Source organism: Podarcis liolepis, assembly GCF_965112155.1.
Source record: "Podarcis liolepis genome assembly, chromosome: 3".
NCBI lineage: Eukaryota > Metazoa > Chordata > Lepidosauria > Squamata > Lacertidae > Podarcis > Podarcis liolepis.
The window spans coordinates 6,054,018-6,067,313 of record NC_139557.1 but is presented as its reverse complement, the minus strand read 5'-3'; the positions used below and the strand labels follow the sequence as shown (position 1 = coordinate 6,067,313).

Sequence of the window (13,296 nt, the reverse complement as noted above, 5' to 3'; positions counted from 1 at the left end):
GCCACAATCCCTCTCCTACCATCTCTATACCAGGATAGCAAAATCTGTATTGCTAGAGAGCTAGATTACCTCCTCGTCGTCTTTTCAGTAACCTGTAGCAGTGGGCTGTGCTTGGCTTTATACATCTCTAAACAGGTTTAAATATTCCCCACCCATTGTCAGCCTTGGCATGCAATGACAAACGGCACTGGGTGCTGCTATAATTGTTTGCGCACGGCTCTCCAGTGTCCTCAGTCAAGGCTGCCTTTCACAAGCTTGTCAAATATGGCCTGTGTGAGGCAACCCAGTGTATAATTAACTCTGCCATCCAAGCTTTCATCCTTCTTCAATCAACCGCTTGCTCAAAACACTGAGAATCCATTTACAGACAACACATTTTTAAAACATGGGAAGGAGGGTGACCTGTGGGCTTTGTTATTCGAGAGCAGCGCTAAGGAGAACACACCGAAAACAGCAGCTCCTAGGCCTGCTGCCAAACCCAGAAGAATAGAAAATGTTTCGCTGAAAAGAAGGACTCTTCTACATGTATTCTGCGGAAGCCACCAACTCTGTGGCTGGCTGGAATAATAAATACATCATTACAGCCAGTGCTGGATTTACGTATAAGCTAAACAAGCTATAGTTTAGGGCCCCACTCTCTTTGGGGCCCCAAAAAAATTTAAAGAAAAAAACTGGATATACATTTCCAAAATACAGTGGTACCCCGCAAGACGAACGCCTCGCAAGACGGAAAACCCGCTAGACGAAAGGGTTTTGCGGTTTGGAGGCGCTTCGCAAAACGAATTTCCCTATGGGCTTGCTTCGCAAGACGACAGCCCATAGGGAAATCTCCGGGACAGCGGGGACCTCCTCCCCCCGCCCAGCATCGGAACGAAGCTCCGATGCCGGGCAGGGGGGGGGAACGCCTCCTCCCCCCGCCCGGCATCGGAACGAAGCTCCGATGCCGGGCGGGGGGGGGGGGACGCCTCCTCCCGCCGCCCAGCTTCGGATGGCTTTCCTGAAGACTTGGGGTGGGAGGAGGGTTTTCCTTCCCACCGCCAACATTCAGAATGCTGTTCTGAATGTTGGCGGTGCAGAGGAAAAACCCTCCTCCCACGCAAGCCCCGGGAACAGAGGGAAAGCGCTGCGCGCCTTCCCCTCTGTTCCCGTACCTGTCCTGAAGGCTTGCGGTGGGGAGAAAAGCCCTTCTCCGCACCGCCAGCCTGGCAAGCGGTTTCCCTAGGAACGCATTAATTGATTTTCAATGCATTCCTATGGGAAACCGTGCTTCGCAAGACGAAAAACTCGCAAGAAGAAAAAACTTGCGGAACCAATTAATTTCGTCTTGCGAGGCACCACTGTATAAGATAAAAAACAAATAAAATAAAACCTACATACAGCAACAGTGTTTTGTGTTGTGTAGGCTCCTATTTGTTATGTGCAAATGGATTTAGATGCCTATTAGGTCCATAAATTACCATATAGCACATATTCAGCACAAAAAAACAGCGACAATTTTTTGTTGACAAAGGACAGCTGGACATATAAAGGTCCGCATTACCTTTAGTAGCTTAGGGCCTCATCAAACCTAAATCCGGCCCTGATTACAGCCAAATTCAGCTGTCACTGCCGACCGTGTTGGTGATACATCCAGATCTAATGTGTTAGATCATCAGGTAAAAAACCACATTACAGATCACAACTCTGTGTCAGCCGATACGGTTCAATTTTGTTCTTTTCCTTCTCAAAAGCAGTTCCTGCCTCAGCAGCATCTGAACTCTGCTACGCTAAATTCCAAATTCCGACCTGACTGTCTGGCTAGCCTTGCCCTGCGGTAGCAAAATTCCTTTCAATAGGCAAGGGAAGCAGAAGTCGTGTACACCCCATTATTATTTTCCCCTCCCTCGGGCAGACAATCGCTTCTACTACTTTCTACTACTTTCTTTTGGGGCTAGGCATGGCGCCAAGGGACGCGGGTGGCACTGTGGTGTAAACCACTGAGCCTTGGGCTTGCCGATCAGAAGGTTGGCGGTTCGAATCCCCGCGACAGGGTGAGCTCCCGTGGCTCGGTCCCTGCTCCTGCCAACCTAGCAGTTCGAAAGCACGTCAAAGTGCAAGTAGATAAATAGGTGCCACTCCGGCGGGAAGGTAAATGGAGTTTCCGTGTGCTGCTCTGGTTTGCCAGAAGCGGCTTAGTCATGCTAACCACATGACCCGGAAGCTGTACGCTGGCTCCCTCGGCCAATAAAGCGAGATGAGTGCCGCAACCCCAGAGTCGTTCGTGACTGGACTTAACTGTCAGGGGTCCTTTACCTTTACGGCGTCAAGGGTCCTTTCCCTCTCCCATCACAGCACCCCTGCAAGGTTGGCTAGATTGGGAGATGGGAAAAGTGACTAGAGCAAGGTTGCCCATCAAGATTCGTAGCTGAGCAGGGATTTGAACCCAACTTTCCACGCTGGCAGGATGCCAGTAGTGGAGACAAACCATACTGAATGTAATAACAACAACCCACCCTTCTACAACCTAAAACACTTCCAGACATAACTGCAAGCAACACTAATGCCTATTATACCACAAATGAAGTTGGTTGAACTTGAGGGCTCCGGCCCATTTCTAACCTCTTGGTTCCTCTCAATGCGAAAACATCTTAAAATGCCCTAAACAAAAGAACTGCAATCTGAACCCGAGGCTCAATAATAAAAGCAGAGGAGGGAGAATTGCTTAACACGGCACACACAAAGGGAACAGGATCAGGTGTGTTCATATGTTACAGGAGACAATTGAGGGAAGATGAGAAGCTTCTCCTCTAGGAGCACATTTAATCCTCTGAAAACCCTCACTAGGCTGAGTCACAGGTTTGGCGGGCTTTTATCAGCGCCTCAGTTCCTGCTTTTGCATAGAGAAATGCTGGTTAGGGAGCACAAATGAGTGGAGAGGGGCTACGCTTTGGGGCTGCCCAACATACACGGCCATCTTGGGCCTCACCCACCATTTTGGCCTTCCCAGAGCCGGCATGCAGTGCTTGGAAGATTAGCAGGAAGGAAATGTGGCCTCCTGGATCAAAAAGATTCCCATCTCTGGTTCAGAAGATGGTGGTTATAAAATAAACAAAAATCCATGCACCTCTGGGCAACTTGGGTTGCCAGCCAAGAAGCATGGTCAGCTAGTTCATTGTGTTTTAATCCAGAGGAACGGCTGAGCGAAGGGTCTGTTGCAGCAAAAGCAACATCATGGGACCCCTCAGAGGGTGCATTCACACTATACATTAAAAGAACTATGATACCACTTCAAACAGTCAAAGAGTTCGTTAAGGCTGAGTTGTTAGGGCCCCCCCCCCCATTCCCCTCACAGAGCTCCAGTTCCCCCGAGTTCCCTGTGAAGAGGCATTGGTTGTTAAACCACTCAGGGAATTGTAGCTCCCAGAAGGGAATAGGGCTCACCTAACTCTCAGTCACGAAATTAAAAGACGCCTGCTTCTTGGGAGGAAAGCAACGACAAACCTAGACAGCATCCTAAAAAGCAGAGACATCACCTTGCCAACAAAGGTCCGTATAGCTAAAGCTATGGTTTTCCCAGCAGTGACGTATGGAAGTGAGAGCTGGACCACAAAGAAGGCTGATCGCCGAAGAATTGATGCTTTTGAGTTATGGTGCTGGAGGAAACTCTTGAGAGTCCCATGGACTGCAAGAAGATCAAACACATCCATTCTGAAGGAAATCAGCCCTGAGTGCTCACTGGAAGGACAGATCCTGAAGCTGAGGCTCCAATACTTTGGCCACCTCATGAGAAGAGAAGACTCCCTGGAAAAGACCCTGAAGTAGGGAAAGATGGAGGGCACAAGGAGAAGAAGTAGGGAAAGATGGAGGGCACAAGGAGAAGGGGACGACAGAGGACGAGATGGTTGGACAGTGTTCTCGAAACTACCAGCATGAGTTTGACCAAACTGCGGGAGGCAGTGGAAGACAGGAGTGCCTGGTGTGCTCTGGTCCATGGGGTCATGAAGAGTCGGACACAACTAAACAACAACAACAACAACTCTCAGCACCCTTAACTACAGCTCCCATGATTCTTTGGAGGAAGCCTTTGACTGCTTATAAAGTTTGCAGGGTCCGCATGCAAAACTAAGCCATGGTTTACGTAAATCAAGGCTTCTAAACCAGTTTCAGACCAAGTTTGGTCACTGAGCCAGGTTCAGAGGATCAAATAAACCATGGTGCATTGTTTCTCAACCTTGGGCCTCCAGCTATTTTTGGACTACAACTCCCATCATCCCTGAACACTGGTCCTGCTAGCTATGGATGATGGGAGTTGTAGTCCAAAAACAGCTAGAGGCCCAAGGTAGAGTTTGGTGGGTTTGTTCTTTTTTTAAGTACAAAACTAGCAAACATTATTGAGTTTTTTCTTTCCAAGCAAGATAGAACCAAGAGTAAAAACAGAGAGGTGGAGCAACCCACCACCGTTAAATTATGCCAGAGGGAGGCTTGGATTTGCAGAGGTGTTCTTCCGCCCAGTTCTGCCAGGCTCCTGCCACCTGGAGGCAGTGTGGAACTTCCCTTTCCGCCCACCACATGTGGACATGGAAGTGCTGCCAGCAGAAGGTCCCTTGGCAGGACGTTCAGGCACAGGCTGAGTTGACCTGAATTCATTGGATTCTGTCAGCCCAGTTCCACTGGCCTCATGCGACCGACTGCACTGGTGCTGATCCTGGCTCAAAAGTGCTACCAGTTGCAGGCTGGCACAGCAACTATCATGCCCCTCTAAATCTTCCGCCCTGCATGCTGCTTCATCTTTTTTTCTGTTTCCATACTGCCCTATCCCAGAGGCTCTCAACAGGTTACAACACATTTAGAAAATGAAACCAGAATCAGACTAGATTAGCGTTAAATCCCCTTTCCTGTCAATCCTGCCCAAAGATCCAGTCCCAAATAAATTATAATTTAGAATAATGTTCGGGAAACTTTCTAGCTCCACTGTGCTACAGCTGCATTAAAACTAGGTATGTTTAAGGAAACGGATCTTTGCTCATTCTGATATGAAACTGACTTGAGCCAAACTCCCCAGACTTGTGTGAAGATTGGAACAGTTCTCACACTTCCTGGGTGTTCTGATGCACACATATGCAAAAGTGACACAGACTGGAAATATATCTATTCCTTCCTCACCAAGGACCGTACAGAGAAAAACAAATAATTCAGTAAAGAAACCAATTTGTTCATCCCTAATTAATATGTGTGTCACAATTCTGGCTCTTACAAGTCTAGCACTCAATAATGTTTGTATATGCATTTGTAGAGGAGGCATAATACATTGCCCACTTGACCGCTTTTCTCACAACCCACCCAATATTACACACTCAACATCACACAACCCGTTGGAGAGACAATATGCAAGAGTATTGCATGAGGGAGCCCTGAGTTTAAATTCCCACTGAGCAATTTTGGGTCAGTCATTGCCACGCACAACTTACTTCCCTCAAATGAGGAGAGAAGTGCAATAACCCCACTAACGTTGCCTGAGATTCTTGAAGGAAAAGCAGAATACTGGGATTCAACAGAATAAATTACAATTCTTTCCTCACTATATTCTCTCGGGTCCAATCTAAACAGGATGACATAATACATTTATATACATTTTGTTATTAAAGTCACTTCCTCGCAGTATTGTCTTGGCCCAATCATACACTGATACACATTTTTGTAATGTTAAGTCATGAACATATACAGTGGTACCTCTGGTTACGTACTTACCGTATTTTTTGCACCATAACACTCACTTTTTTCCTCCTAAAAAGTAAGGGGAAATGTCTGTGCGTGTTATGGAGGGAATGCCTACGGGTGGCATGCCTACGGATTTTCCTCCTCTAAAAACTATGTGCGTGTTATGGTCGGGTGCGTGTTATAGAGCAAAAAATACGGTAATTTGTTCCGGAGGTCCGTTCTTAACCTGAAACTGTTCTTAACCTGAAGCACCACTTTAGCTAATGGGGCTTCCTGCTGCCGCCGCACGATTTCTGTTCTCATCCTGAAGCAAAGTTCTTAACCTGAGGTAATATTTCTGGGTTAGCATGAGTTTGTAACCTGAAGCGTATGTAACCTGAAGCGTATGTAACCTGAAGCGTATGTAACCCGAGGTACCACTGTATTTCCTTGTGCCAGTCTGTTCCTGACAAGCACAAGCACTGTAGCTGAAATCCTCAAAGTAACTACTTTTGAGCCCAATCCTATGCATGTTTACTCATAAAGAAGTCCCACTGAGCTTAAGGAGACTTACTGCCAAATAACTACTTAGAATTGCAAAGTTAATCACCTCTTAGGTGCCACAGCTTATTCACGATACAATATACAATCAATGTGCTACGCAAAACATCTCACAAATGTAGTCTATAAATATGTAAACTTACTGTGCATGTCAGCAGTCTAAAGCTTCTTTTGTCTGACATATTTCTATGCATTCCAGAAGCGGGCCACTCACCCTTCTATAGTTCCACTACTGCAGCATGCATATGAAGGAAGGGAAAACAAAAGCCCACAACTCTACAACCAGTAATTAAAGGCCACATGATGGTCATATGAATCTACTTGTGCCCAGTTAATCTATTACTTACCAATAGGTTTACTGGATGAAATTGACTGCATACATTTCTCATGACTAAATAAAAGATTTCACGTGCCAGCATTTAGTTCCACAGAGACAGTTTTTCCTAGGTTTCCTTTGTGCCTACAACTGCCCCTTTGAAGGTTGGTGGTTCAAATCCACCCAGGGGTGGCTGTGGATTCCTACATTGCAAGGATTGGACTAGGTGTTTTTCTGAAAGTAAAGCCTTCTTATATAAACAGACAGACAGCAGCTGCCTTATATTATCTGTAAGGCGGGGGGGAGCTGCTGGGACTGGTAGCAACAGTTGGGTGGGGAAGGATGTGCTTTAGTGATATGATATGTAGAAGAGCCTCAGCAAACCCAAGCAAAGATGTGATCCTGCGCAGCTTCAAGTGGGAAAAGAGAAGCCTGTGAGCAAGTTTCTTCATTCAGGCTCACTGAGACTCCCCCACATAGCACAAAACTGTGGCTTAGTGTTACATGTGAAGGTAAAGTAAAGGTACCCCTGCCCGTACGGGCCAGTCTTGCCAGACTCTAGGGTTGTGCGCTCATCTCACTCTATAGGCCGGGAGCCAGCGCTGTCTGCAGACACTTCCGGGTCACATGGCCAGCGTGACAAGCTGCATCTGGCGAGCCAGCGCAGCGCACGGAACGCCATTTACCTTCCCGCTAGTAAGCGGTCCCTATTTATCTACTTGCACCCGGGGGTGCTTTCGAACTGCTAGGTGGGCAGGCGCTGGGACCGAACGACGGGAGCGCACCCCGCCGCGGGGATTCGAACCGCCGACCATGCGATCAGCAAGTCCTAGGCGCTGAGGTTTTACCTACAGCGCCACCCACGTCCCTTTACATGTGAAACAGACCTTTAAAAACAAAACAGAACAGGTCCCCTAATTTGAACACAACACTAAGTCAGGATTCTGATACGATTCCGGGGTGAACACCTTAAATATTTTGAATAATCTTTTTATACATAATTTAACAGGTGGAGTCCTCTTTATTGCTTTCTCATTTCTTTTTCTTTCTTCTGACTTTTTATTGTCCTTATTAAGTTCTGGGAGAAAGTATAACTATGACTGTGCAGAAAAAGTTAAAAATTTCAGAGGAAAATATTCTTTTCAACGACATACCTAAAGCAATATGGAATTTGACAACTGAACAACGTAAATGGATTCCTTGTGCCCTTATTATGACCAAAAGACTGGTATTGATGCGCTGGAAAGATTAAATATACAGCTCCATTTAATCAATGGCTTGACTATATGATTACACTTGCAACTTATGAATAGATTGCTTACAAACACAGACTTTGCATGGACAAGTATAATGATATTTGGAATGTATTAATACAAAATATAGGTTTAAAATAAACATATATGCATTTGTTTAATAACAATGCCTATGTATTAGATAAGTATATACTGTAAGTACATATGTACATAATACAATATTAGTTAAGTACAATTGTACATATGTATATGTATATAAGTATATATTTTATTTCTCCCCCCTTTTCTTTTCTTTTCTTTTGTTGTTCAACTGAACTGTTCTTTAAAAAAATAATTGAAAATAACCACTCAGCAAATTTAAGTTGTAAATACAGTTGTTGTAAGAAAACACTATACCACGAACAGGCAGTTCATTTATACAGTGGTGCCCCGCAAGACGAATGCCTCGCAAGACGAAAAACTCGCTAGACGAAAGGGTTTTCCGTTTTTGCGTTGCTTCGCTAGACAAATTTCCCTATGGGCTTGCTTCGCAAGACAAAATCATCTTGTGCTTTTTTTAAAAAGCCGCTTGAAAAGGCGCAGTTGCGATGGACCGTGCTTCGCAAGACGAAAAACATCGCAAGACGAAAAGACTCGCGGAACGAATTCTTTTCGTCTTGCGAGGCACCACTGTATCTCACAACAATGCAAAACTAAAAAAGAACACATTTGTATAGAAATATACTAAGAAAAAGTACAATTTCTGAGAGCAAGCTCTACTTTTATTACTATACTATATTCTGTTGTTGTGGCACAGTATGTACACACCTAGTTCTACAGAAGGCAATTTGAGACAGCTATACATCTCAAGTTACAAAAACAGAATTGTCATTATTCCTTCTTGCACTTTCCAAGTGACACCACAAGCGGTCAGATGAGGAACCTTCAACTAAAACCTCTCTGCTGCCTATCTTCCCTCTTCAATTAGGACCATAGGAGTCCCTCAACACCTCAGAGACCATCCCCTGAACTTTCTTCCTAATGGACCCTGAGCAGAGTACAGTGGTATCTCGGGTTAAGTACTTAATTTGTTCCGGAGGTCCGTTCTTAACCTGAAACTGTTCTTAACCTGAAGCACCACTTTAGCTAATAGGGCCTCCCGCCGCCGCCGCACCGCCGGAGCACGATTTCTGTTCTCATCCTGAAGCAAAGTTCTTAAGCTGAGGTACTATTTCTGGGTTAGCGGAGTCTGTAACCTGAAGCATCTGTAACCAAGTTACCACTTTACTGATTTTTGCAATCCAGCTGGGCTATAAAAGTTATCCTAAAGGAAAGTTGGCCCTTTTTCTCATGTAAATGTGATTCAAATATGTCATTTTGTTTAGCAACTAATAATAAATCAAAGAATTTTTGAAAACAACATTTTACCATTATCAAAAGCCCAAAGGAAATCTGGTAGTAGATAGGTAGCCGTGTTGGTCTGCCATAGTCAAAATAAAAAATTCCTTCCAGTAGCACCTTAAAGACCAACTAAGTTAGTTCTTGGTATGAGCTTTCGTGTGCATGCACACTTCTTCAGATACACTGAAGAATAGTGTATCTGAAGCAGTGTATCTGAAGAAGTGTGCATGCACACGAAAGCTCATACCAAGAACTAACTTAGTTGGTCTTTAAGGTGCTACTGGAAGGAATTTTTTATTTTGACTATGGCAGACCAACACGGCTACCTATCTACTACTGGAACCATGGAAGGCACCACATTGAGCCGCATGAAATGGAAGTCCATCAACCTCACCAAGAAACTTGCACAGGTACAGACTGATATCTTCTCAGTGTATCTGAAGAAGTGTGCATGCACACGAAAGCTCATACCAAGAACTAACTTAGTTGGTCTTTAAGGTGCTACCCAAAGGAAATCTGCAAGAGATGTCCTTACCTTCAAAATCCTTGGGTATAAGTACAACGCATCCTTGGGTAAAACAGTACAACGCATCATCAGAGATCTACAACCTCTCCTGGACAATGACAGTTCTCTTTCTCAAGCTCTGGGAGGAAGACCTTTCATTGCCTACAGACAGCCACCCAATCTTAAACAACTCCTAACCCACAATAATACTACAACCAGACTTAACACAGACACTGGCACCAGAGCCTGCAATAAACCCGGATGCCAACTTTGCTGCCACATACACCCGGACAACACCATTACTGGCCCCAACAACATCACACATACCATCTCGGGACTATTTAATTGCTCATTGTCTAACATTGTATATGCCATCAAATGCCAACAGTGTCCTTCAGCTCTCTATATTGGACAAACAGGCCAAACCTTACGCCAAAGAATAAACGGACATAAATCTGACATTAAGAATCACAAAACAGAGAAACCAGTAGGAGAACACTTCAGTCTCCCAGGACATTCTATACAAGATCTCAAAGTAGCTGTTTTACTACAAAGGAATTTCAGAAATAGACTGGAAAGAGAAGCTGCTGAATTGCAACTCATTACCAAACTTAAAAACATGGAGAGACCTGGTCGGAACAAAGACATTGGATTCTTATCTCATTATACATGACTAAACCATTTTTCACCTTCTCACCCCTTGCCTTTTCCTGTAAGACCTATTGCAGTCGTTAAGAGTCGTCAACAGGCTCATCTCAGCTATCTGCCAATCACCCATTCCCACCACCCTTCTGAGTAATACCCCTCCCCACTTTCTCACTATATAGAAGGATCTGGCAACTTCTGTTTCAATGTATCTGAAGAAGTGTGCATGCACACGAAAGCTCATACCAAGAACTAACTTAGTTGGTCTTTAAGGTGCTACTGGAAGGAATTTTTTTATTTCAAAATCCTTCTCAACCTTGCCCCATCTTCTCTCTTATATCAAAATACATCCCTTCCTGTGAGCTTTCATCATCGAGCTGCACCACTCAAAACTGTCTGTAGGTCTCCAACTGCCACAAAAGGTTCCATCCTCCCCTCTCGTTGCTAAAACTACCCCCAAAACACCCCCATATGACTAAGTCCCTCCTGAAAAGTTTTAAGTTTCCAGGAAACCTTTGGGGAAACCAATACATTATTGTAATTAAGTCAAAATGTGTTATTGACACAATTGCCTATTTCCCCCCCTGTTCACTCCTATTTCATTCCCAACAATCCCCTTTCCTTCATTTCCCCAAATCTACTGTGAGCCACTTGGGAGAGGAGACTGTCAAACCCAGGTTTCCTCAACCTCGGCTCTCCAGATGTTTTGAGACTACAATTCCCATCTTCCCTGACCACTGGTCCTGCTAGCTAGGGATCATGGGAGTTGTAGGCCAAAAACACCTGGAGGGCCGAGGTTGAGGAAGCCTGGTCAAACCTGTTCTTTGTAAAGTTCATGTACTGTGCTTCAACGGTGCTATTTAAATAGTTAAAATGGTATATAATTCACAAAATAAAACGGGGGACGGGGGGACGGGGACGACTTGTCCTCTCTCCCAAAATTCTAAAACTTAGTCAAAATATGGAAATTAGGTCCAACAAAGCTTAAAATCATTTGTGTTATTTCGCCTTTAATTCATGTACAAGGGATAAATTTAAGGATGCCTGTGTTATCTCTTCTTCTCCAAAGTTCAAAGAACGGCAGCCAGCAACGGGCATCTTTTGTGTATATCCTGAAAACAATTTTTTCCACATTGCTTCCTTAACTTATCTGCCCCCCGCCCCCGTTCGACCCTCTTTCGTATCCAAAAGGATCTGTGGGTCAATTGCAAGTGCGCAAAATGGTCACTGCCTGTATCCAAAAGGTTATTTTGATACTGTACTATGCTACACTAAAATGTTGAAATAATAAATGATAGTAATAATTTATTATTTATATCCCACCCATCTGGCTGGGTTTCCCCAGCTACTCGGGGCGGCTCCCAACAGAATATTAAAAACATGATAAAACATCAAACATTAAAAACTTCCCTAAACAGGGTTGCCTTCAGATGTCTTCTAAAAGTCAGATAGTTGTTTATTTCCTTGACATCTGATGGGAGGGTATTCCACAGGGCAGGCATTCCTGAGGGTATTCCTACATAGAAAGACCTGTCTCGTTAAATGTTTCTTTGCTTGTCCTTGAATCTTCCAGCCACACTTGCCATCTGCTCCTGCTACACCAGTGTAGTGTGCCACACAGCCTTTGAGAACCACTGCACTACACTGCCTACAAACAGATTGCATTAAAATATTTATCTTAGACATTTACATTAAGGTTAGCTACGGTGTGAACTTCAAAAGCAATCCTTAAACTGTACAGTACTGCAGAAAGTCAGCAGCCATGCTTTTCTTCTAGAAAAAAAAAGGTGCCGATACTGAATAGCCTTGAGTACCCCCAGGGGGGAAAAAGCACTGGTCAGTGTTCTCACTAAGATTGCTTTACAAAACAAAGGATCCTTTTAAGTGTCATTAATCATTACTCTTCTATTTTCAGCTCCACTTCCGCTCCCCATCCCCGAAAGGAAAATTATGATCAAACAAATCACAAAACCCTGGGGAAACAAACAAGAGAGAACAGTAAGATAACAAGATTCCTTATGTGGGTTCAGTGGCAAAGCCTATAGATCAGCGTTTTTCAACCAATGTTCCGCGGCACACTAGTGTGCCGCGAGATGTTGCCTGGTGTGCCGTGGGAAAAATTGAAAAATTCGAAAGATTTAAAAATAAAGTATTTTATAATTTTTCATATTTCTGTTTACTTACTATTTCATAATAAAGTAATTATAAAATACTTTCTTTGTGTTTATTTGATTCCTATTCAAGAGAATTACTTTATATATAGTCAATATAGGCACAGAGTTAATTTTTTAAACATTTTCTAATGGTGGTGTGCCTCGTGATTTTTTTCATGAAACAAGTGTGCCTTTGCCCAAAAAAGGTTGAAAAACACTGCTATAGATAAATAACACAGCGTCTCCTTGATCTTAGCCCCTGAGTCAGTATAGCAGTCCGTGGCTCCGGTAGCAACCCTCCAATACCCAATTTCTTTGTGTCACATTTGTAAAAGTCCATTTCCAAATATAAAGCCCACATATTTCACCCCTGATTACTTCCCCGGCTTTAAACCTACCCAGTTAAGTTTTAAGTGGAAGCTTTAACAGGTTCGCATTTCAATCTAGACTTCCTTCCAAAGGCACCCGGTATGGGGAAAAAAATTTAGACGGGAAAAAATTAATCCGATGTAAACATGCTTATTACAGAGCTCGCTCCATCGCCTCTAATGGCAGACTCAGCTCCCCGCCCTCCTAACATTACCCTTTAAATTTTAGCATCCTTCGCAGATTGGCGAATCAAAGCCAGCCATTGGCTGCCTTTCCTTCCGAGCTCTCATTGGCTCCTCGGCACGCTAGTAGGGAGCTCCAATTGGCCTCCTCTCGCCTTAACCTCCGGATGTCGTTGGAACTACAATTGCCGTCACCCCCGCCCGTGGCCGCTTTCGCCGGGGCTGATGGGAATTGTAGTCTAATGGGGCTTAATGA

The 13,296-nt window shown here is 44.2% G+C and overlaps 1 protein-coding gene across 9 annotated transcripts in view; it reads right to left on the bottom strand.

The window, feature by feature from the left end:
- The window catches only part of ATP7B (ATPase copper transporting beta), a 49,499-nt gene extending 36,429 nt beyond the window's left edge, over positions 1-13,070 (bottom strand). Inside the window, exons 1-2 of one of the 9 annotated variants that reach the window (XM_083495109.1) lie at positions 12,888-13,055; positions 5,448-5,578 (exon numbers count right to left, since the gene is read on the bottom strand). Coding sequence is in view for 3 of the 9 variants with exons in the window: in XM_083495108.1 (XP_083351234.1) it covers positions 3,513-3,686 (174 nt within the window). In the remaining 6 variants the exon portion in view is untranslated. Of the gene's footprint in view, positions 1-69; positions 197-3,512; positions 3,729-5,447; positions 5,723-5,893; positions 7,049-12,887 lie in introns of those variants that run through there. The other 8 variants (XM_083495113.1, XM_083495110.1, XM_083495115.1 and 5 more) reach the window with 8 other exon arrangements.
- Between the last annotated feature and the right edge of the window lie 226 nt (positions 13,071-13,296).